The sequence below is a fragment of the Nothoprocta perdicaria genome, unplaced genomic scaffold, assembly GCF_003342845.1.
Source record: "Nothoprocta perdicaria isolate Ctin4 unplaced genomic scaffold, notPer1 scaffold_16, whole genome shotgun sequence".
In the NCBI taxonomy this organism is placed as follows: Eukaryota; Metazoa; Chordata; class Aves; order Tinamiformes; family Tinamidae; genus Nothoprocta; species Nothoprocta perdicaria.
This window is the reverse complement of record NW_020454760.1, coordinates 6,311,183-6,333,452: the sequence shown is the minus strand read 5'-3', so window position 1 is coordinate 6,333,452 and position 22,270 is coordinate 6,311,183. Positions and strand designations below refer to the sequence as shown.

The window sequence follows — 22,270 nt, the reverse complement described above, 5'->3', positions numbered from 1 at the left end:
AAGCAGAACTAATAGCCACAAAACCTCTTAAAAACCTGCGCTGACCAAGAACAGAGAGAGGCAACACGTGAAAAGGAATTTGCCACCCTTAGTATGGAATTTACTTTTTCTATGGAATTTACTTTTTCTATGGAATTTACTTTTTCTATGGAATTTACTTTTTCTATGGAATTTACTNTATGGAATTTACTTTTTCTATGGAATTTACTTTTTCTATGGAATTTACTTTTTCTATGGAATTTACTTTTTCTATGGAATTTACTATTTTATATAGTAAGCAGCTATTCTGTTTTAATCTGGTCCTTGCTACAACTTTATTTGCACTCTACTTTCAATATTGCCAAGCTTTAAAAATAATTCTTGAGTTTTGAATGACAGTCACACTCACAAACCAACTCACAGCCTGAACACATCTCTCACCTGTCCTTAGAAGGCAAATAACAGGGAGAGAGGTTATAACATTGTGAGAAGGGGGAAGATGCAGGATAACTTGATAAGAATGAAACAAAACTTCTGAGACAAGAGTTTTCACTATCATCTCAGGGCAACTTAACATAACTGAAGGAGAAGAATTTATAGTACAGTCCCCAGCTATCTTTACTAGCTATTTTTTATACTTCCAAACACTGGATCAACCTAAATGCAAGCTACATGTACAACACACATATCTAATTTCAAAGCAACATTTGAGTTTAGTGGGAAAAAAAAAATCCCAGCTGATGTTAAAGTTAAGATGATGAACAATATGCAAGCTTGCCCTGAAGGATACAGGCCAGAAGAACCTAAATTTACCTGCACAGTAAGGCATCAGTATATGCTCATTCGTGGCAGATTAATATGACAAAATTAATTCTAAATATAGAAAACACAAAGATCAAAGTGTCTCAACTTCTTATTTCTGAACAATTAGTCTATTTTGACAGTACAGCACCAGGTGATTGCATGTATGAAATTTTCTCCCTCTCCTGGATTTTAAATAATTTTTTTTTCTTTTTTTTTTTCCAATCTATTCACCTATCCTGTGAAAAGAAATAAGGCTTTCAGGCCACACTTGACATATATGTGCAAGAAATTAGAACAGACCAGCAAAGAGAGAAGGCCCACAACTTTAGAAAAGGCCGTATCATCAGCTAACTTTTAGAGCATCTAAACATAATAGGAAACTCAAGACGAAAAATTCATAGTGTCCTGTTTTATGACCAGGTCTTTTGCCAAGGCAATACAGATAATTATCAAGAACTTTGCTTCTGTTTTTTTCTTTTTTTGATTATTCCTGCCTGATTCATAACATACACCATTATTATTATAATAAATTAACAGATTAAGTAGATGTTCAAATATTTTCTGTTTATGGTCATGTACACAACACTTTCTTGAGCATGTCTGAGTATTTTAACAATCTCATCAGAATGTGTTTGGCTTCTTGGAAGAAATAGGCTGCACAAGGCACGTGCGAAATGCAAGTTAGTACTTAAGAACTCTCCTGCTGTCCACTTGGCACACTGACAACACACACATTTAGATAAGACTTAAAATGTATTACTAAGATACAAAGCACCGCAATGGACAGAAGTGCTACCATTTGTATTGCACCATAAAAGAGATCCCTCTAAAGGCAGTTTAAAAAGGAGACAGAAATCCGGGCTAAGTATAATTAACACAAACCAAGACAGATTTTCTTTATCTGCAACTCACCTAACACAGGACAATGGTCCCTGTAGAAAGAGCCTCCTTTTGCATCTTGGACACATTTCAGGTCAGACTAGGGAAAGAGAGTAAAACAACTTTAGTCCTCACTGGTTGAAACTCCAGGTTACAGAGTTTGGTGGAATCAGAACTGAAATAAGCTCAAATAAGAAAGGCTGAAAACAACACACACACACACAACATGTCCTATAAAAAGGCAAACAATCTCTAATACATTTACAAGCTGTTAGCCTTGGCATTCACGGGATTTAATAACCCTTTGCAATACAGAGGCTTTACACTAATGTTTCATAAAGTATAAAATGTTTTTAACTCAAAATAATTACTAGAATAAGGCGAAGCTTCTATGCATTGGTCTGTCAGCATTGCTCCCTTCAACAACAGAAAAGCACACGAATGCAAATAAAGCGAGAACTTAAAAATGGGTGCAGTGCTTGATGTCCCAGCCTTTCGTGTACAGTAGTATTTAAGTCCTGGCAATGCTGTCCTTCTATCCCACACCTTTTCTAAGCAGAAATTGAAATTTTAACTTAGAGAGTAACATTTGGCATCCACAGTCCAAAATCTGAAGAGCTTCCTATAAAACAGAATACAACACCACGATTAAATAATAATAATGAAGACTTAATACAGCTCTTTAAGGAAAACAGTTGTAAAGACCAGGCCCCCGGGAAGCCTCTGCTCTGCATTACGCAAGCAGCAGCAGTTTCAAGCACGATAACCAGCCATAAACCCCGCAGAGTTCCTATAGATCCCCCTTCCTATAGCTTCCTCACATAAGCTTTTAAGCGGAGCGGCTGTCAGCTGGCACTGCCCTCCAGGGAACAAACCTTCCCGAACAAAGGGCAGCTTGTGCACACGGGGGCTTGGGAACGGGTAGGAAACTTTGCTGGATGTGACAGGACCCTGGCAGGAGGCGAGTGAGGAAAAAGGGCACAGGTGATGGGTGTGATAAAAACTGTTTGGCTTGATTTTTTTTTAAAATCATTTCTTATTTTTCTGCACCTAATATTTATTAGGACACTGTCCTCCTGCAAAAGGATGAAAACGAAACCTCTCAAGCCTTCCCAGGCTCCAAGACATTGATGAACACAACGCTACTTTACCTACAGGGACCTCTCACTCCTATGTGGAGCACAGCCTGAACTGGGAAGAACACCTGGGCACTTCCTAAGACACCAGTTAACACGGCCCGATCAGAACGAGATTTAGCCGCTCTCCAAGCTTGGCACCGCTCAGCACCCGAGCAGAAGGGCTGCAACAAAATGCTGCCACCCTGTGGGCAGGTGCTGGGCTCCACTGGGCCGAGGATGAAGCTCTGCTGACCACCCCAGAGGGCAGCTTGATCCATTAGCTTGGACTAAAAGCAGGATTTCATTTCCTTGGTGCCCCCGAGTACAAACTCTTCATGCTATGCGGCAACCAGCTGTCTGTGCAAGAGTCAAGAAGGGCTACAGATGCAAAAGGTATTTTTACAGACAGAGAGCAGGAGATGCTCAGCAGCTCTCCTTGAAAACGGGCAAAACTTGGACACGAGATCAACAGGGGTTACAGCAAGTGGAGATGTACAGGGCAGACTGATGTCTAAATCAGATAGTAGCAGGAAGTAAAAACAAAAAATCAGTAACAATATGATGGATTTTAAGTTAAAAGTCCATTAATATTCTGGAGTAGAAACGGCCAGAAAGCAGATTAAAGCAGATTAAACTTCACAAAGACAGAACCCTCCAGATCCATGCAGACAAGTCTGCTCTTTTCACCCTGCTGCACTATGCACAGCTTATTTCTGCAGCATGATGCAGCTGGCTGTAAAACAAGGCAGTAGCTTGATTCCACCCTCAGCTTCCTATCCATCTTCCTTTCACGCGTCAGGCAAACATCACTTCGGCAGAGAAGAGCCCGATCCGAGCACTGAAGCAAGGCAAAGTGGTTTTGGGGGCACTTGGGGGGACATGGGGTTAGAGGCCATTGGGAGAGCGAGGCCGCGCAGGTCGAGGGCAGCGTGGCCCCACACGGCCGTCCCCAGCGCCCCCTCCCTCAGCGGGTCGCACCGCACTGCTCCTCAGGTCACACAACTTCTCTTTGCTGCTGTACGAGGCTCCCCGAATCTCATGAAAGGACGGAAGTGTCAGATCGTTGGAAAGCAAGTGTACAAGCACAGAAGGAAGCATCCCAGAAGGCAGAAGTTAGACTGCAAGTTTTAGACTCACAGTGGTGCTGTACAGAGCAGAAAAGAGAACGCTAACAGCTGTGAGGCCCAGTCTAAATACACGAAGGTGAAAACAAAACTTAGGCTCTTATCTGCTAACTCAGTGGGGTTATCTTTCATTCAGTTCACTTCATTCAGCGAGTCCAGAAGAAGATGCTTTCCAGAAACAGGGCAAGCTATAGAGTTTGCGGACTCCGGGCATACTTAAAAAGACAGAAATTCCCCTTAGGCAGCAACCATAACCTGAAAGCTCAAGAAAAAGTGTGAGCACAAACACTCCACAGCAAAAACTACAAGCCAGTAGCTGATACATATGATGAGCAGATCATAGGGTTGTGTTTGTTTTTGCATACAGCAATTGCTCTGCATCTACCCTGGGACTTCCCTGAAAAACTCACAGCACCAGCAGGAGCTGGTCAGACTGTGCAAGCACCTCGAGCGGCTGAGCCCAATGGGATCCAGGGGAGATGCCAGTTTACTTGGGACAAGCCAGCCAATTACACCATTGGAGAAACAGGTGCAGTTTCATCATCACCAAAGCTCCTTTTTTCCTTCTCCGAAGCATTACAGTAATGTCAGCAGGGCTGGCAGACGGCACAGGATGACACCATCAAGCAATACATGACCTTGAAAAGTAAGACTATACCAAAGCAGCAGCTGCCTCCTGGATTAACTAGTAAGTTATTGCTATCACTATGGAATACCATCCACCAAAACCAGGGATGAAGGTCTGCAGACTCAGTCAGGAGGCTACTAACAAGAATGTTTGTGTTAGATGCACTGAATTGTTATCTATCACAAGCAATAAAGGATACTGGGGGGAAATTAAATAACAGGCACAATACGCAAAAACAACATCTGATGATAAAGCTTCGGAGAAGAGCGAGACCTCAGACAACTCAAGACAGAACAGTTTTTAACATTACTGTCTGCTAGAGAAGACAAGTTAGACTAAGGAAACAAGAGGCAAAACAAGGCGCAAACGATCACGTAGGCACACCTCATTTCTTCCTGGATTCAAAACCAGCTATCTGTGTCTGGCTATGTTGCTAACAATGTAATGCAAACATCTGCCCCATATGTAAAGATGGCCAAAATACGTATTCTCATGTCAGTTTTGATCAACTCCTAAAAGACAACAAGACAGTGAATTAAAAAAATAGTAGCAAGTTCTTTTTATTTAAGGAGAAGAAAGAAAAAACCCTGTTTACAGAAGGATGCATCATGAGAGGATACTAAACAATGACTTGTTTGAAAAAGCAGTGACAGATGCATTTGCCATCATTTATAACAGTAACGAGGGATTATTTGCCTATATGAAGAATCAGCATGATGGAATGAAACAATATGTCATTCTTACCATAAAGAGCTCACAATTTTCTAAATAACACTCAAGTCACAGTTTGCTGGTATGGAAAAAAAAAGTCATTTGTATTAAAAATAAAATCAACAGCTTTTCTGCTTTCAGCCATGTTCTGGTCAAGCTCACGGGTTGAGACAAATCTGCCTCTTGAGACAACTGAGACAACTACACAACTGTTTACAAACTGGATTCCTGCTGCTCTTTCTTAAACTCCTCAGTTTGGAAGCATTGGTGACAAGACACAGAACTGGGCAGCTAAGATCTGACTCATTCTACACTAACTGCAGCAGAAGGTATGTTTCTATACAACTAGGTAAGTGCGTTTCTATTGCAAGAGGCTTCCCATTTCTATTTTTAATTCTCATTTTTAAAAATGAATTGTGTGTTAATAAATGAGAATTAAAAATCCTCTGACATAAATTCAAGGTCCATCTTCAAAGATAACCCAAGTAAGCGTTGATGAACAAACTTGAACCTTTTTTTAAATCCTGACTGATGCCTAAAAAAAAAACACATCAAAAACATACGGGGCCGGGGATCTTCTGAATCTCTAGAGCGCTCTCAACTATTCAGACTTGTGTGGCGAAAGTACACAGCCACAGATGGCTTACCGATTACTCTGACAATGATGGATGATAACTACAGTTACTTCTTTCAGATTCTACGCAGATGAAAGTAAGATCCCCCATAATGAAGAACAAGAGGAGGGGGTTAATCACCACAGAAAAGGCAGGCGGCATTGAGCAAAGAAACTCAGTAGCACTGAAATGATTCCCGAGTAATGAAACAGACATTAGATTTAGGGCATTCCTGCTAGCAGAAGGCCCTAGTATTTAACCCATTGTTGTAAGTTTTTATAGCACCCTGTATTATCTGCTTTAGTAGTGGAAAAACAATGCTTTTTTAAAAACCAAAGCATGTCACAACTTTATATTCGTGTTTGATATGAAGCATGAAAATCTAGAAACAAGTCCAAAAAAATAGCTCCCACGCTTCCAAAGAACTCTCTAATTCCATATATTATATTTTTCACTACAAAAGGCTATGTTCACACATTTTTAAATTAAGCACATAACGTTAGGATAAGCAACGAAGGTTAGCAACTTAATTGAATATGATCTGAATATATATATATATATATGGATAGGAATTGAGGGTGCTGTCATTCATCACGTTAGACAACTGCATTTTATTCCTCCTAGGGATGCAAGCGAGGTTTTATCCAGCCCGACAGACACGCAGATTCCCGTGTGGGGATTTGGGGGCTCTATCAGCGTGACAGCAGAGCCTCCCGGATAGACACGACAGACGGCACAAAGCCAGCACGCAGCCCTCTCAACCACTTCCCATGCAAACACGGCAACAACAGACTCCAAAATATCTGAGCAGAAATAAATGAAAGTTTTCAGGCAGCAGCAGCACCTGCTGCCCCAACAGCCAATCCTTGTCTTTTCCAAGGAAAAGCTGGCAGGCTGGATAAACTCATTCCAAGGACCAGATGAAGCCTGTCAGCTATCAAATAAGCAACCCTGACTTAAGATAATAAGCTGTGTTTCCTTAATCAGCTCCATTTGTGTCCAAGCCAAGTGTTACTCATTTGTAAGTACAGGTTTCCTCCAGCTGTATTTACTTGGGCACACACTGTGTGCTGTTGATCCCACATTTTCTGTACATTCTTAATCAATTCCTAAGTCCCAAGACAAGTTTGCCCAGACTTTGACAGTCTATTAGCCAGATACACATAACAGCACTTAACTATTAGCAGAAAATCATGACAGAACACACACATTCCCAGCAACTAATCTGTTATCAAATTCAGCTTTACATTTAAACGACTGTGTCAAAGATGCCAAAGAACGGATCCTGTTTGAAGCAATGATTTTGATGAAATTAATGCAGAAGTATATTACAACCAGCAAAGCACCACAAATGTTACTGTTAATTTTATTAGTCCTATATCCAGAATCATGACATTCCGATGTTAAACTGACATGCTTCTCCCTCTGCAGGATCAAAGAGAAATGATGCAAAGACAATACTAATTAAGATATTATAGCAACTGCAAATCCAAGTAACCTTTCCTTGACCCACATCAGGGTAAAAAAACCAGCAACAGAAGGCACTTCTGCTAGAGTTTGACCCATTTCCTCTCTACAGCTGTAACAGCAGCTTTAGAAGCTACGAAATGAAAAAGAAAAGCTTCATGCTAGAGTAAACTAAGGTTGTAAAATAATTCATCACTCTCTCATTGAGAAGAAAAAAATCGTGAGAATTTTAAGTGTTTCTCACAGTTCAAAATCTGCAAATCTTGCTGCAATCACACCAACAAAAGTTGTGATGAAATTACCAGTTCAGGAGTTAAAAATATAGGGTGCTATTTTTTCCTCTGGTGAATTTCAAGATGGGCACAATATTAGCACAGAATGACTATTACAAATGTAAATCATAAATATTCACATACTCAGCCAGAAAGCAGTTCTAAAGTTTAAATTATTTGCAATAAAATCTCAGATTAGACTTTCTACCTAATACATATGTATGCTCCACACAGCTGTACTCACAAAGGCCCGACTAATAGCATGCAAACGGCTGGAGAACATCACAAAAGGGGGAGAAGAAAGCACAACAAGTTATTCTTACCACCCTTCCCCCAGCAAGCGTTTTTACCCTTTGTGGTCTTTTATACTCACCATGCCCTCAAAGCCAACTCTGTAGAGGTTTTTAGCACCATTGTCCCAGAGAACATATGCTGCACTATGCGGGCTCGATGCACTCCAGTCCTGGATTTCAGTTACCTATTTAATCAGAACAAAACAAAGACAGAAAATTTATTCTATAACAGAGATTTAAAAGCACATTTCAACTTCATTTTTTTTCCCCCTCCCTTGGGAAAAAATGTGGGATCTCGTTTTACTGAATTTCAAGAATTTATTCTGAAGATGTTTTCTGTGATAAGCATTCCCTACTTGTCTTAATGGCTGCAATCTGAATGTTTACTTTACGGGCCTATTTTTCTTTCATGCCTTGGCAACTAAACTAATTACATAAACATAGAACAAAATCTGTATTGTAAGTATTTATTTTGTTTTGACATGTTCTTACTAGAAAAAAAGAACTCTAAAAAAAAGAAAGTATAAAAACTAGTTTAATCACTCCCTTTTGTCTGGTTTAACCTGCCTCGTGGCAAAAATCTATTTCTAGTGCCAATCTGTTTAATCACGGGGCAAAAGAAAGTGAAAAGAACTGTTCCTGACACTCCTGAAGTCATGAGGCTGCACACCAAGTTATGAAAATGTATCCGTTACTTGAAGAATCAATCGGATTTATCTTCATTCTTATCTTTCTTTGGGTATTTATTTAAAAGCTTTCTGCTATCTTAGAGTTTATACCCATCTTGAAAACACTTTTAATACGTATTTCTACACATTTTCGGCTTGCAAATGATCCCACTAATTCTATGTACTAAATTTAATACATAAAGTAGATAATGTAGGATAACGTTCGTATTTTGCAAGGTTTCAGAGGTTTCAAAATAAGCTGCCAAATTCACAGCAAGAGGTAAATAAGCAAGATCTGGGGGACTTTTTGCTGTTGTTTTAAGAGATTTAAACTCGTAATTTCCTTTCAATAAAACCCAAAAGGAAATCCTCAAAGGCCTAAAGCCTATCAAGGGAATAAAATAGCCTAAAACATCACAAAATTCTTACTCAGAAACTCTGTTTCATTTTAAATGCTGTTTAAATATACTAAAAATAAAGATAACTAAAACATCAATTCCCCTAGATGGAAAGGGATTCAATTCTTACTGTGCAATCTCCCATGGTGACGAAAGTCACAGTGCATCTTACACTCCCTGCTATACCTTTACACTTGTAACAATCCTCTACTAATTCTCCAAGGAGATGAAAGCCATAGAAAACACACAAGGGTTATGATTAGCAACGCACCTTTCCAAGTCATTCCGTTTTCCACAAACCCAATTACTTTCACTAGACACCTATATCAAAAACACTTACAGGAGGTCCTAAATTAGATAACAATATAATACTTGCAACTAACTCTTGCAAAGTTCTTGCTTTTAAAATGGAAAGATGAAATTAGATGAAAATTATTAGATGAAAAATAAAAAACTTAGAAGCTAAGAGGTAGGTATAGACAAAAGCGGGGAGCCAGAACATGCTCATGACCGATGGGAAAGGGCTGTGCTCGAGAAACCTGTTGTTGCATCAGCTCTGCAGCAATGCTGAAGTACACCAGACCTTAAGCAGAACAACCAGAACAAAAACTTGTCCATTTTAAAAGCATTACATTGAAAGTGTAAACATGCAAATTTAAAATTAATCGGTCAAGATATATATTAATTGGTCATAATATAACAGCTCCGTTGTCTAAATGCTTTATCATTAAAGAATGCAACTCAGAAATGCCTAGAAAACATTTTACGTTTATGAGGGTATTTTTCCTCTCTAAAGGCCCCTGAGGGCATTCCATGACCTTCCAGACATGCATTATCTTATTCAAGCCAGTTTTCCTTTTACCTTTCCCCTACGCCCGTTGCCACCATCTTGATCTTCCCATTGCCAGTCAACTCCTCGCACCACCCTGGCACCTGCAAAGATTCCTCTTGCTGTGATTTTCTTGGATTTACGGCGAGACTCTAACAATACCCTAAAGTTCCAAGGGGGAAAAAAAAGTATCATGAAAAGCTCCATACCAAAAAAGCCCAAAATGATTCTTCGAAATCGGGAGGGCAGGAGAACATCTTGAAGACAAAAATAACCCCACAAACACAGATTTTGGTGCATGGATCACCTCCACTCAATTCTCAACTCAAACAGCAGCCTGCCAGATTGAAATAAAAAAGTCCTTCCTAAATCTGAGTTATGTGCTTAAAACTGAAGTTTTCAATCCTAATGAAAATCTCCTCAAACTTCTACTACTTCATAACATGTTTTTGAATAAAGAGCTGCCTCCCCCCCGCACTGTGTAACAGGGTTTACTTTTGCATGTAGGTTTACTACATACTTTATTACCTATCTTGGCCTATTTCATTCAATATAATCAGAATCCATTTTCTCAGTCTTATTTTTAAAACCATATGCTGTTTTCCTAAGACTCTTTCCAAAATCTGAAGAGACTAGCACATACAAAGTGCCCAAACTACAGTTCTTTATGAATATTGACCTGCCAATGGAAAGAGATAAACATTTTCCTGCCTTTTCAGTCATCTCCAAAACCACCACTCCACATGCAAGGAGCTTCCTTACTTCACGAGGTAAGAATGTTGCCAGACAAAAGTATTTTTCAGCTGAAACTCTGAACGCTTCCTGACCGCCTCAGGAAGTTGACACCCTCCTGCTCAACTTTTACCATCCAGCAGATGGCAGACAAGGAAAAAGTTAACAACTTGTTCCACTCGGTAAGAACAGCACCAAAATATATCAAAATATTAGCAAGTTTGATCTAATACAAAAGGGAGGCAGGAAACGCAATGAGAGATCTTGTTTAGAGCAGTATTTCAGACATATCTCAATATCTACAAACCTGAGACAAAAAAGCACTTTTACTTTGTATGCAGCCTATATGATATCGCAGTCTCAAAAACAAAATATGTCCAACTTTTGCTTTCCTTCATCTAAATGTCATTAGATGCTTTGGAGCATTTTTCTAATAAGCTACTCTCAAATTCCATTGCTTTGCTTTTGCCCTTTCTCCTCCCTCAAACAACTAAATTTAATCATTTTTCCTCAGCTAAGTTGGGTCCAAAAGAAACAGCTCCTTGGCAGATGAAGCATCTAAGTCAGGGCTGCAAGACAGAAATCAGCCGAGGCAAATGGAGAGAGGGGGAAAGAGACAAGATGCAAAAGATCTCCTGCAGGTGTCTATTTTGTCTGAGTTTTTAGCTTGTTTTAGCTGGAGATAAATTCTATCTTATGCCACCAATAGAGACCAATTTAAATTATACAGGAATCTTTGGCTAAAGAGAAAATGAAGAAACAAAAGACAGGTGTTCTCAAAGGCTATGACAGTTTTAGAAAGGTAGCAAACTGCAAAACAGTTTTGAATTATTATTTATTTTCTAATAAATACTCTAAGCACTTTCTACTCAACATCTAAGTTTTGCTCTGCATTACAACATTGCAGTTCAGACACTAAGCTCGTGATCCTGTTTGACAACTAGACCTACCGATACAAATCTCAAAAAAAAGAGAAGTTATTTTTTCCATCAGGCCATTAACCTGGGTGCTTTAGCCACAGTTAGATGTGCTCCAACAGTTTACCTCAACTATAAAGGCACAGCTACAAGCACATCACTAAATTATGACCCTTGTAAACCTTACTTCTCTGAGAAGAAGAAATAAATCCTCAGTCACACACACGCCACATTTGAAGAACTCTCATGTTCAAATACAATTGCAATGACTTTTGTGTCATTCAGGAGAATTAGCACAGAGCTGACACAAGTGTCACCTTATACACCTCTAAAAGTATTTGTTAATGGGCAAATATCACCATTCTCACCTTACAGGTGGATAGATCATGACAGAGAGGGGACTCTGGACACAAAGCAGTCATTCAAAGCCAAAGAACACAAGAAGAGCTACTCAAAAACAACCTAAAGGCTCCTGTTGTTCCCAGTTCTTCTCCAGGAGACTTAGTAAGAGGAGTAACTCTACACAGCATCTTTACTCTGTAATCAGCAGTTTAAGGAATTTGAGTTAGAGTTTTTGCAACCAGATCATTATGTTGATAGCCCACAAGGGGCACATTATCCATCAAATTTGCCCATACCATTTTTTGAACGCATTTAAACTTTCAAATTTAGAAACTCATTGACAAGTGATGCTGTAATCATGCACTGTCTAAAGACAATTGCCTTCCTCTAAAACCTACCATCAGGCAACACGAGAACTAGGAAGCACCCAGTGAAGTTAAGTAACCTCATAATCACATCCTAATTTCTTTGCGCTTTCTAAATCTCCACATTTAAAACATTTTCCAGGTGCAAATATTTTAGTCTGTTTATGCTCTCTCACAATGAGACAGCGCCAAGAACAGAATCTACACCTGAATCCACTATATTCCCACCTAAATTTCAGTAAACCAAATCTGTAGTGATAGAAGTTAACCTCAGTGAACTGTTCCTCTTCAATTTCACAGGAGAAAAGCTGCATTTTACCTTTCACTTCCCGGTGTGGTAATTCTATAAAAGCGATGCCTCAAGTGATGCTTGTCCCCATGATAGCAAACTGTGCACAAGTCATAATTGGTGCATTCAGCACATTTCCATCGTATACCAATGATCGGTTGCTGTCGACACGTATCACACATAGTCCCATCGTGCTTGATACCTGAAGGAAAAAAAATAAAGAATATAACTATACGTATATTCAGAGATTACTCTAGGAGAAATAAAATGAGGGCTCCTGTAACTTACAATTAAACACGTAGCAATCTGCATGCTAAAGGAATCCGGAAAATCTGGAATTCCATCTCTGGATAAGTGTCTCAACAGATCACATACCACAAGGAAACGGTGATCAACCAGGCATGAGTGTTTGAGAACTTTTTTTTCTACCCATTTTGTACAAGAGAAAGATATAGGAGTTTAAACTCTATTCACTTAAACATAAGGAGAAACTGAGCTCTCTGACAGAGACCATTAGCTTCATGAAAATCCATGTTACTGTCCTGAAGCATTTAACTACTTTATGTTGCCCATATCAAAAAGAATCTGCTAATAACGAATCAAAAGCAACCCAAAAGCATTTGTCCTTCCCAACTCTGAAGAAAACAAAAAAAACAAGTTCTCACATCTGTTCATTCTAGCAGCTTTGCCAAGCCACAGCTGAGTAACAGTGATCAGCCAGAGAAATTTTTACTCGGTGCATTTTGCATTTTGAAAAAAATGCATTTTTGAAAAAAAAGGCAGATTCCGCTGCTGTTTGGACTGTTTGGAAATACTTGGGCAACAGAAGAGATTAGTATGACCCTAGCACTCAGTACGTAGCACAAGACAAAAAAGGGCACTAGAAAACTCGAGTTACACAGAACTCTCCCACTCACTCATCCTAAAAAAAAACACACACAGAGGCCTTTGGAAATAGAAAGGAAAGAAAATGCTTCTTCCCTCCAAAGGGCTTCTATTTTGGATGAGAGCAAAATTCATTATGAATTTCTTATCTGTGTTCAATAGCTAAGCCACTTCGAAAAAATCAGGAGTTGGAAGGCAAAACTGAAGGTAACAGAAAACTGAACCCTGTCTGAGCACAGCACAGAATAGCTGAGGTTGGAAGGCACCTCAGGAGGTCACTAGTAGACCACCAATCCATTCAAATGCTGCTCAGAGCCACATCCAACGGGGTTTTGAACATCTCCAGGGATGGAGACTCCTCTAGTGCTCTGGATTTGCTGCTTCTGTGTTCAGCCACCCTGTATTTCAGCTTGTGCTCATGGCCTCTTGTCCCATCCCTGGTCACCACCAAGAAGAATCTGCAATTAAGAAGAATCCATCTTCCTCACAGCTCCCTCAAGCAAATGCATCAAGACAACCCTTCAGGGTCTCCTCTTCCCCAGGCTAAACAGTCTCAGCTCTTTCAGTCTCTTCTTGCACATCAGATGCCCCAAGCCTTTAACTACCTATGCAGCCCTCCAGTATGTTCGTGTCTTTCTTGCACTGGGGAGCCCAGCACAGCACATGGCACCGCAGGGGAGCCCCTCATCACTGCTGAGCAGTGGGGAAGGACCAACCTGCTGACAAGCCTCTGCCTAGCGGGGCCCACAATGCTGGTGGCCGCCTGTGCCACGAGGGCACGTTGCTGGCTCACATTCCACTCTGGTGACCACTGAGACCCTATGTCCTTACCAGGAAAGCCACCCTGCAGCTGGTCAGCCTCCAGCTTTCACTGGTGTGTGGTATTATTGCCCCCTGCTTGCAGGGCTTGGTGCTTTCTTCTGCTGGACTTCACAAGACACCTGTGAGCTCCTTTCTCCAGCCTGCTGAGATCCTTCTAAACAGCAGCGCAAGCACCTGGTGCTCCCTGTGCGTCATTTCTTCTAACCACAAGAGCTTCTCTCTCCAGTCTTGACCAGAAACATGTTCAGGAAGATTTCCAGGCTCATGATTAAACATTTCCCTGATATGTGAACACCAGAATAGAATCGTATCTAGTTAAGACTAGAGAAGGTACACATTTGGAGCAAAGACTGAATGCATCACTGCGTTAATGGAACTGAGCAGCATTTCGGGGCAACCAAGGACCACCTTTGGTGATGCTGAAAACCCTGAAGCTTCAGACATTATGTTAATAATCACTAATTCTTGGAGCACCTTACGGCTAAGGTGGCATTTATATATTGACTACAAACTCCATGCTGACATTTTGAAGGCATAGCACAGACAGCTGCTTAGCTGTAAGCTAAACAAGTAGTTTATCAGCTCCAACTGCTGGTTAACGCACCTCATATAGCTTAAAACAAATCAATGAAGAGCGATATTAACCAGCGTCGGCTGGTAACAATGACAACCAAACCCACTATTTGTCCACAAAACAAGAACTTGTAGATCTCCCATGTAAGGTTTTCCGCCCACATACAATTCCGTAACTCCATTAAGGATCTTGCTCCGAAAAGGTAGGAGTAACATCCAAGGGGGAACAATCATCCTCCTTCTGTACACTGAGACTTTGATATCTGCTATCGGTTCATATCTGCTACACCCCAAAAGACAGTGATAATTATGATCTGAAAGTGGCTGACTCAGTGCTGTGAATAGTATGGGATGATTACAAATATCATATGATAGTCTTCAAGAGCAGATGCATTAAAAGGACTCAAATCGACAACTAGTCACTACTTCTGTTGCTCTGATTCAAATTTCTACTTGGCTGCAATGTTTGGGTTGGAATTTTTTTTGCGGGGGCCACATAGGGGGTGGCTAAAAAATGGATCAGTAAATGTGGTGTTTCGCATAGCAGCAGAGAAGTTTTGGACACCTTTGGAATCATTCAAGTAGTTACTAACTTTATGGAAGACTTTGTTACCTGAGCTGACTGTTCACTATCATTTTACTCTGAATGCAAAATGGCCATGGCATTAGCAGCCTGAAGGATCTCTGAATTTGTGCAGGTGGTGAGGAAAGGGGCAAAAGCCTAAGCAGGAGCTATATAATACAAGATTAGGTCATTTCATGGTAGACCTAAATCAAAACTAAACATTTCAACTCAGCCGGGCAGCAGCTGCTGTGGAAAATCCAGTGGGGTGAAGTGGATTAAGAAATATACCATGCTGAAAGACAGTCGGAGGGAAAAACATCCACCTGGACCACTTTCCCAATCCAGCTCTTGGCAGCACTGCATTTAATGCTGGTGGCCGAACAAGGAATGTGGCCCTCAGTGTGACTCCAGTTCACGCTGGACACGTTTCGGGGAAGAAGGGAGACAGGAGAGGATTTCAAACCAGCTCTGGTCCAGTGGTTTGAATGCTCTTCAGCAACTGGGTCACATCAGTGAGGTTTTTGTTTTGTTTTATATCAAAATGGAATCCAGTTTGTGCTCTCTGAAACCACACTGTGAGGCAAACCAAAGCGCTGTAAGCAGGAACAAGCAGGGGAGACAATCAAGGGCAGGCTCTGGGCTCAAACTAAAGGGCTATTCTAAATGCCACCTGCATCTATCATGAACTGCTCCTGCTCCTTGAAACGGCTAATTTGAAAAGAAAACACAAACTTTATACAATTAGGTTTAGGAAAGAGTGCTTTCATTAAACCTGTAGAACATATTAAAGCACCATCAAAACTCCAGAATTCCAGTATCAGCACTGCAACTGGTCAACTATGAAGGAGGAGAACACCTCAGATTCCTAAACTAACATGATGCAAAAATTCAACCTCCAGTCACCTTCCATACCGGACTTAAAAGCACTAGGTGGTAAGACTGACTCTCCTGCCATGCACAGCTGCCTTTAAACAGCTTCCCCCCAACACGAGTACACCAGCAAGTCCAGCATTGCTAAGCCAGCATTACTACTTTCACGATTTGCTTATCATGCTCTTCTCCTACCTTTATCGCTCTATCTCAGAGATTTTCATTTTCATCATCTATTCTCTTATCTTCCCTGCATTACTGAGGCCGCAATCCCTCTGACACTGCTTATTTATAAACCAATTACAGTTTTGAAAGTATGGCCTGACCCCAACAAAACAAGAAATCTCAGAGGTAAGCCCAGTTTGGGGAAAGCAAGAAAGGAAAACTCAAACCAGTGTCCCAGTAAAGGCAATTCATCCCTTGAACACTGCAGTGGTGGCAGCTAGGTCCTTGCACAGGAGACTCCAGGCTCAGCAAAGTGTGTGCCCCATCTCACCTGGTGACGGTGCCACAAGACACAGCACGAGGAAGAGGGTTATTGGGCAGGAGGAGGTTAGAGAGCAAATGACATGTCCATCAAAAAACAAAAAGTGTGTTTCACAAGTACCACTGCTCACAACACTATCGGACTTCTAGTTATAAGGGGCTTTGCTAGTAATTACAAGTAACTACTGGCGGGAAAAAAAATGCTTACTAATTGACTTAATTTGATTTGAGACAAAGCAAGAGTAAATAAACAAATAGAATCAGACAAGGTTCAGTACTTTTAAAATGTTTTGACTTTTTTGAATTTGTGATGATTTATGCAACTTCTCAGATTACAGCGACAAACCAATACCAGCAGAAAAAGGGAATCAGATCTCCAGGAGACACGGCCTAAGTTTTCACTTAGCAGAAAACAGCACATAGAGCTGCTCAAACCAGAGGCAGGCTCGCTTTAACCAGGTGGTAGGGATCAGGATGGGACCTCAGCGAGGTCCCACTTCCTGACACCAGCTCCTGCTCCAGCCCTTCGCACACACGAGCATAAGTAGGTAAATAATTCAAGCAGGAAAGCAACAGTGCTATTTCGAACCAAGGATCCGAAAGAGAAAATGGATAGCAGAATAAACTTTGTAAGCTTTTTTAAGCTTTGTAGAAAACATCTTCAAAGGGAATAAACAGAGAATTTTTATGCAATGATCACAAGTGTTAACGTGAACACTACTGTACAGCCTGCACCTCCCACAGGAGACTGCCTCCCTTTTAGATACAAACCTCAGTTTGCTGTGCTCTGGCATAGAGCTGCAGATTCTGTTCAGCTACCCAGAAACTACTCCTTTCCGTATCCTTTTCTCAACACCATCAGAAAATACGGATTCTCAAGATCCACTCAGTTCTCTTTTTAGTTCTTTGAAAAATAAAGCTGTTTTGCAAAAGGCACTGGATTTCCTCATGAGCAATCTGGCCACTGCTGGCCATGCAATGCACCCCATCTAACCACACACTCCTGGTTTAGTAACTCCTCTTTCATGATGGCCATCCTAAAATGCTGGTACTAACATCTTTTTTTAATAAAAAGTCTGCATAATATTGCAATTGTGATTATAGCTTATAATTATTAAAATGCAAGAACAATGTTTTATTGACTAAAAAAGGACTTTTACATCAAGCAAAATGCACTTTTTTTTACATCAAACAAAATGATTAAGAGCTTGTAACCATAGCTAGGCTTGTATAGCTAATAAAAAAACTCCCAGTAATAATTGTTTTCTACTGCTTTTTTTATATTTATTTTCATTATAAATTTTCACTCATGTTCTACTGAGAATTTATTGGCCAAAGAAAATTTTTGTTTTGTTTTTTCCAATCTGTAAGATCCAGATAATTGTGCTAATTACCAGCAAACAAACCCAGAGGAGAGAACACAACCCACCTCCCCTATTTTATAACACATTTTTGTTCAATAAGATCATTACTGATATCAGAGGTAGGAACTCCCGTCACTAGATTCCACTTTTCCTATAATTACTTACAGCAAAATTCTCTAGGGGTCCCAGAAAGAGTATTAAAATCCCCATCCAAGCTCAGGTCATCCTAGAACTTTCCACTTGACTACAGTGCTTCTCTTTGGCTAATGCTTCCTTATGAATTTCGACTCTTCCTATCTCCAGGCAACCGTGACCTCAAAAATAAACTCCCGCTGGCCAAAGGCAACTCTGGGTTGCTTCTTATAGCAGTTCTGCCCATCCACTGGGCTTTGCAAGTGGTGTCTCTGTTTTTGAGGTTTTTCTGGCCAAAAAGGAACTTTTTGTGTGCTTATGAATTCCCCAAGAGCAATGTACATTGTCCTATCTGAAGCAGAAATCAAAATAACACACACACAAATAAAGTTATAACAAAAAGTATAACTATAAACATTGTAGGAATTATAAGAACTATAGAAAAAAAATATAAGCACTAAGGAATTCTAGAGCATGAAAAAAAATCAGGACTTAAAGCTAAGTATCCAGTATAGGTCTGCAGATGCAGTTAACAGGATGCTGTCAGCCTGCAAGCGAGTCAAGCAGAGCAAGAACAATGAGCATTCAAGGCCCATATTCAACATTTATGCATATGTTTATTTTCAAGCAGAAGCAGTCCCACTGGTTTCTACAGGATATTAAACGCAAGTTAAGTTTCAAAGCCTACGCATCTGCAACACAAGGACCCACAACTTTCAAGTCTAGTCTTAATTTGTTGTTCCAAGGGCCATTTCAAAAAGATTTTCAGCTGAAGTTTCATTAACATCTACTTCCCAAACCAAAGCACAAAAACAGGGGAGAGGAGGATACTGACACAGGAGGAAAAAAAAAAGAAAAAAAAAAGGAGAAAAAAATCCATCTCAAAGGTTGACAAAGACCAAAATATTTTCCCCCTCCTTAGCTCCATTGTGCTTATTAACTAGAATGAGTTCCATATTTCCAAGGTGTTAACTTCACCCTAGTTCACTGTATTTTCCCTCTCAGTTTTACTCTACCTAGTTGGCTGAAAAAACCCACCTCTCCTCTCCACCATATTCCAAATAAAAAAACAGGTTATGAAAACAGCACGTATCCAAGCAGCGTCCAACAAACCCGTCCAATCACCTCGCTATTAAGGTAATCCTGCCAGGCCCTGAACCAAGTATTTTCCCCATGAAACTCAGCAGCATTTTTTTAAACGTTTTCACTGTAAAAACAGGCCCTAAAGGGACCATCCTCCTGCAGCGTTTGCCACACCAGCGCTGCCGCATAACGCCAGTGCAGGACAGCAGCAGCAAAGCGGGCAGGCGCTGCAAAGCCACAGTCCAGACTCCCTGAACTTAAACCCCAAACATCAAGCAGTCGGGAAAACAAAAGCAGGGACGTGTTTTTCGCTGTTTTGGGGGGTTTGTTTGGTGTTTTGCTCTCCGCAGCAGGTCTGGCACCGCAGATAAGGGGCAACGGGCGCATTGCAAGGCAAGGTTGGACCCCGACCACTCGCTTAACGCCATCCTCTCCAGCAAAAAGGCCCTGCACCCCCTTTTCCTCCTGAACCCCCGACTCTGCAAAGAAAAGAACCCCCCCAAAACATAAACCCGAGGCTGGTGGAGGGAAGAGAGGGAGAAGGGGCAGGGAAGCAAAGCACCCCCGCTGCCCTGCTGGCTTTGTGCAGGCCTGCGAGCCGCGGCACAGCTTCTCCCCGCGCCGCAACCCTAACTTTGGACCTATACACACACATATACATGCGTATGCGTGAGGGCCGGCGCTCACCCGTGGGCGCGCTGTCCAGGATGCGCAGGTCGTAGGCGCCCGAGCAGCGGTAGTTGGCGGCCGTGCCGTTGTCCCACACGACCACCACCTCCTCGGGGCTCTCGAAGCTGCGCACGGTGCCCACGTGGCCCTCGCCGCCATCCTGCTTGCCCCACTTCCAGTCGGGGCCGCGCACCACGCGCGCGCCCACGCCCTCCACCATCACGCGGTTGTTGCGCGAGCTGCTCATGCCGGCGGCGCCCCGCGCGGGGCCGTTCCCCCCGCGCCCCTCGCCGTGGTATCTGGCCTTGCCGCCGCCGCACGTGAAGGGCTTTAGATGAGGATAAATTCTTAATCATCGCAATAATCAATCACTCTTTGCCTGTAATTTCGCGGGAATTAGCGCTGCAGACAAGCAGAGGGCCAAATGGTAATCGGGGGCCTGGATATCTTTATTGACTCGCCAGGAGAGCGTCTCCATTAAAGCAGAGAGGGGAAAAAGTGTGCCYGGAAGTTTCCCCTTCTGAAACATTAAAAATAAATGAATAAATTAATAAATAAATAAAAGACACAGAATTAAAATGTTTCATCTCGAAACAGCCCTGGTGGCTTCTGAAGCCGGTCCCTGGTTTGGGCGGGACGTGAGTGGCGGYCGAGGGAGGCAGTGCCCGTTGCAGCGGGGCGCTCCAGGGGCGGTATCYGCGTGAGGGTGCCCGGCTGCGTTTCGGGACTGGCAGCTGCCCCTTTGTGTTGGCTCTGCCGGGAGCAGGGCCCTGGTTTGGGGCGTGCTGGGCAGCTTTGGGGATCCTGTGCCACAGAGGAGCCTTCCCGWGCCGAGAGAGGCTCCCGCGGCCCAATGGATGTTTTTATTGCCCCAGCACAGCAATAAAACACGAAATACATGTGTTTTATTGAAATTAACGTGTAAATGGGATGATTGCTGTGTGCACTGTCCTCGCGCCAGCTGGGACGGGGAGCACCCAAGGGACAGGAGCGGGGAGGTGCAGGGCGCCCGCGTGCAGCGCCTGGGACGGCAGCGGGATGCGGATTCGCAGCACGGACCTGGARCAAACCCCCCCGGGGCTTCGGATGTCCCCTGATTCCCAAGGCCGCCGCCCCTCGCGCCGGCCCCGGCAGGTTCCTGCCGCAGGCGCTGGGATTCCAGCCCAGAGCTCCCTGCTCCCGCGGGGGCACGGCCAGCGCCRGCATGTGCTGGGACAGGGCCGGGGACCATGGCTGGAGCCAGCAGCCGCTCTGGAGGYGCTGGCAGGGCCGCGGCCCTGCGCTCCCCACCCAAACGCACCCGGCTGCCGGCCCGGGGCYGCGTTCCCAGAGCCGGCGCGGCCTTTCCGGGGGCAGCTGCGGCCCGGATAAGAAAATGGGAAAAAACTAACGTGAGAAAGTGGAGGAGCAGCTGATGCAGCAGCGGCCGCCAGCGCGTCCCCTTGGCGCGGGCAGCAGCCCTGGGCCTTCCCTGCACCGCCTCCCGTTCCAAAGGTGCCCGGCAGCCGTGCACCCAGCAGCAGCTCCGTCCTTCATCCTCCATCCTCTCCTCCACCMTCCTCTCCTCAGTCCTTCTCCATTCTCCTTTCCTCCATCCTTCTCCATTCGCCTCTCCTTACTCTTCCTCTTCTCCATCCTCCTCTACTCCTCTCCTCATTCCTCCTCTCCTCCACACTCCTCCATCCTGCTCTCCTTGCTCCTCTCCTCCACGCTCCTCCATCCTGCTCTGCTCCATCCTGCTTTCCCCCATGCTGCCCTCCTCGCTGCTCCTGTCCTTGCTGTGCCCATGCTGTGCTCCGTGCCCCTCCGGGGCAGCCCCTGGATGTCTCTCCGTGGCCGGGCTCGGGCTCCGCTCTGCAGGCGAGTGCCCCAGTGCCACCCAGCCCGGACGAGCCCTCCCCGCGGCGCAGGTGGCTCCTGTGGCCACGACCCATGGGGTTTGGGGCTCCCGGCACCCGCGGCTGCCCCGGGCCATGCAGGGGGATGTTGGGGCAGCCAGCAGCGCCAGGCTGGGACCAGCCCGGCCCTCCACGCTGCGGGATGAAGGCTGGGAACGCGGGCGCCGGGGCTTCTCGCCCCGCTAGAGAGGCCGCCCTGGGGACACCTCCCCTGCGTGTGGCCGCCGGCTCCGCTTCCTCGCGTGTCGGGTCCTGGCTCGGGCAGCCTGGGAGCCCGAGGTGGCAGGAGACCCTGTGGCACCACCCTGGGCCCGGGAACGGCCCCGTCCCGGGTGCCACAAAGGGCAGGGCCCCTTCCCGCCTGTAGCCAAGGGGCCGCCGAGGGCCGCACAGCGCCCGGGGCCCTGCCCCGAGCAGGACGGGGCAGCGGAGCGCGGCCGGGCGGCCAAGGACCCCCTTCTGCCGCGGGCCAGGCGCGGCCCTGGGCTCCCGTT

The 22,270-nt window shown here is 43.6% G+C and overlaps 1 protein-coding gene across 1 annotated transcript in view; it reads right to left on the bottom strand.

The window, feature by feature from the left end:
- MIB1 (mindbomb E3 ubiquitin protein ligase 1) overlaps positions 1-20,125 on the bottom strand; it is a 61,832-nt gene extending 41,707 nt beyond the window's left edge. The window contains exons 1-5 of the mRNA XM_026035374.1: positions 19,897-20,125; positions 12,460-12,631; positions 9,818-9,947; positions 7,970-8,074; positions 1,696-1,762 (exon numbers count right to left, since the gene is read on the bottom strand). Coding sequence (XP_025891159.1) covers positions 1,696-1,762; positions 7,970-8,074; positions 9,818-9,947; positions 12,460-12,631; positions 19,897-20,125 — 703 coding nt within the window. The remainder of the gene's footprint in view (positions 1-1,695; positions 1,763-7,969; positions 8,075-9,817; positions 9,948-12,459; positions 12,632-19,896) is intronic.
- Positions 20,126-22,270: the final 2,145 nt, after the last annotated feature.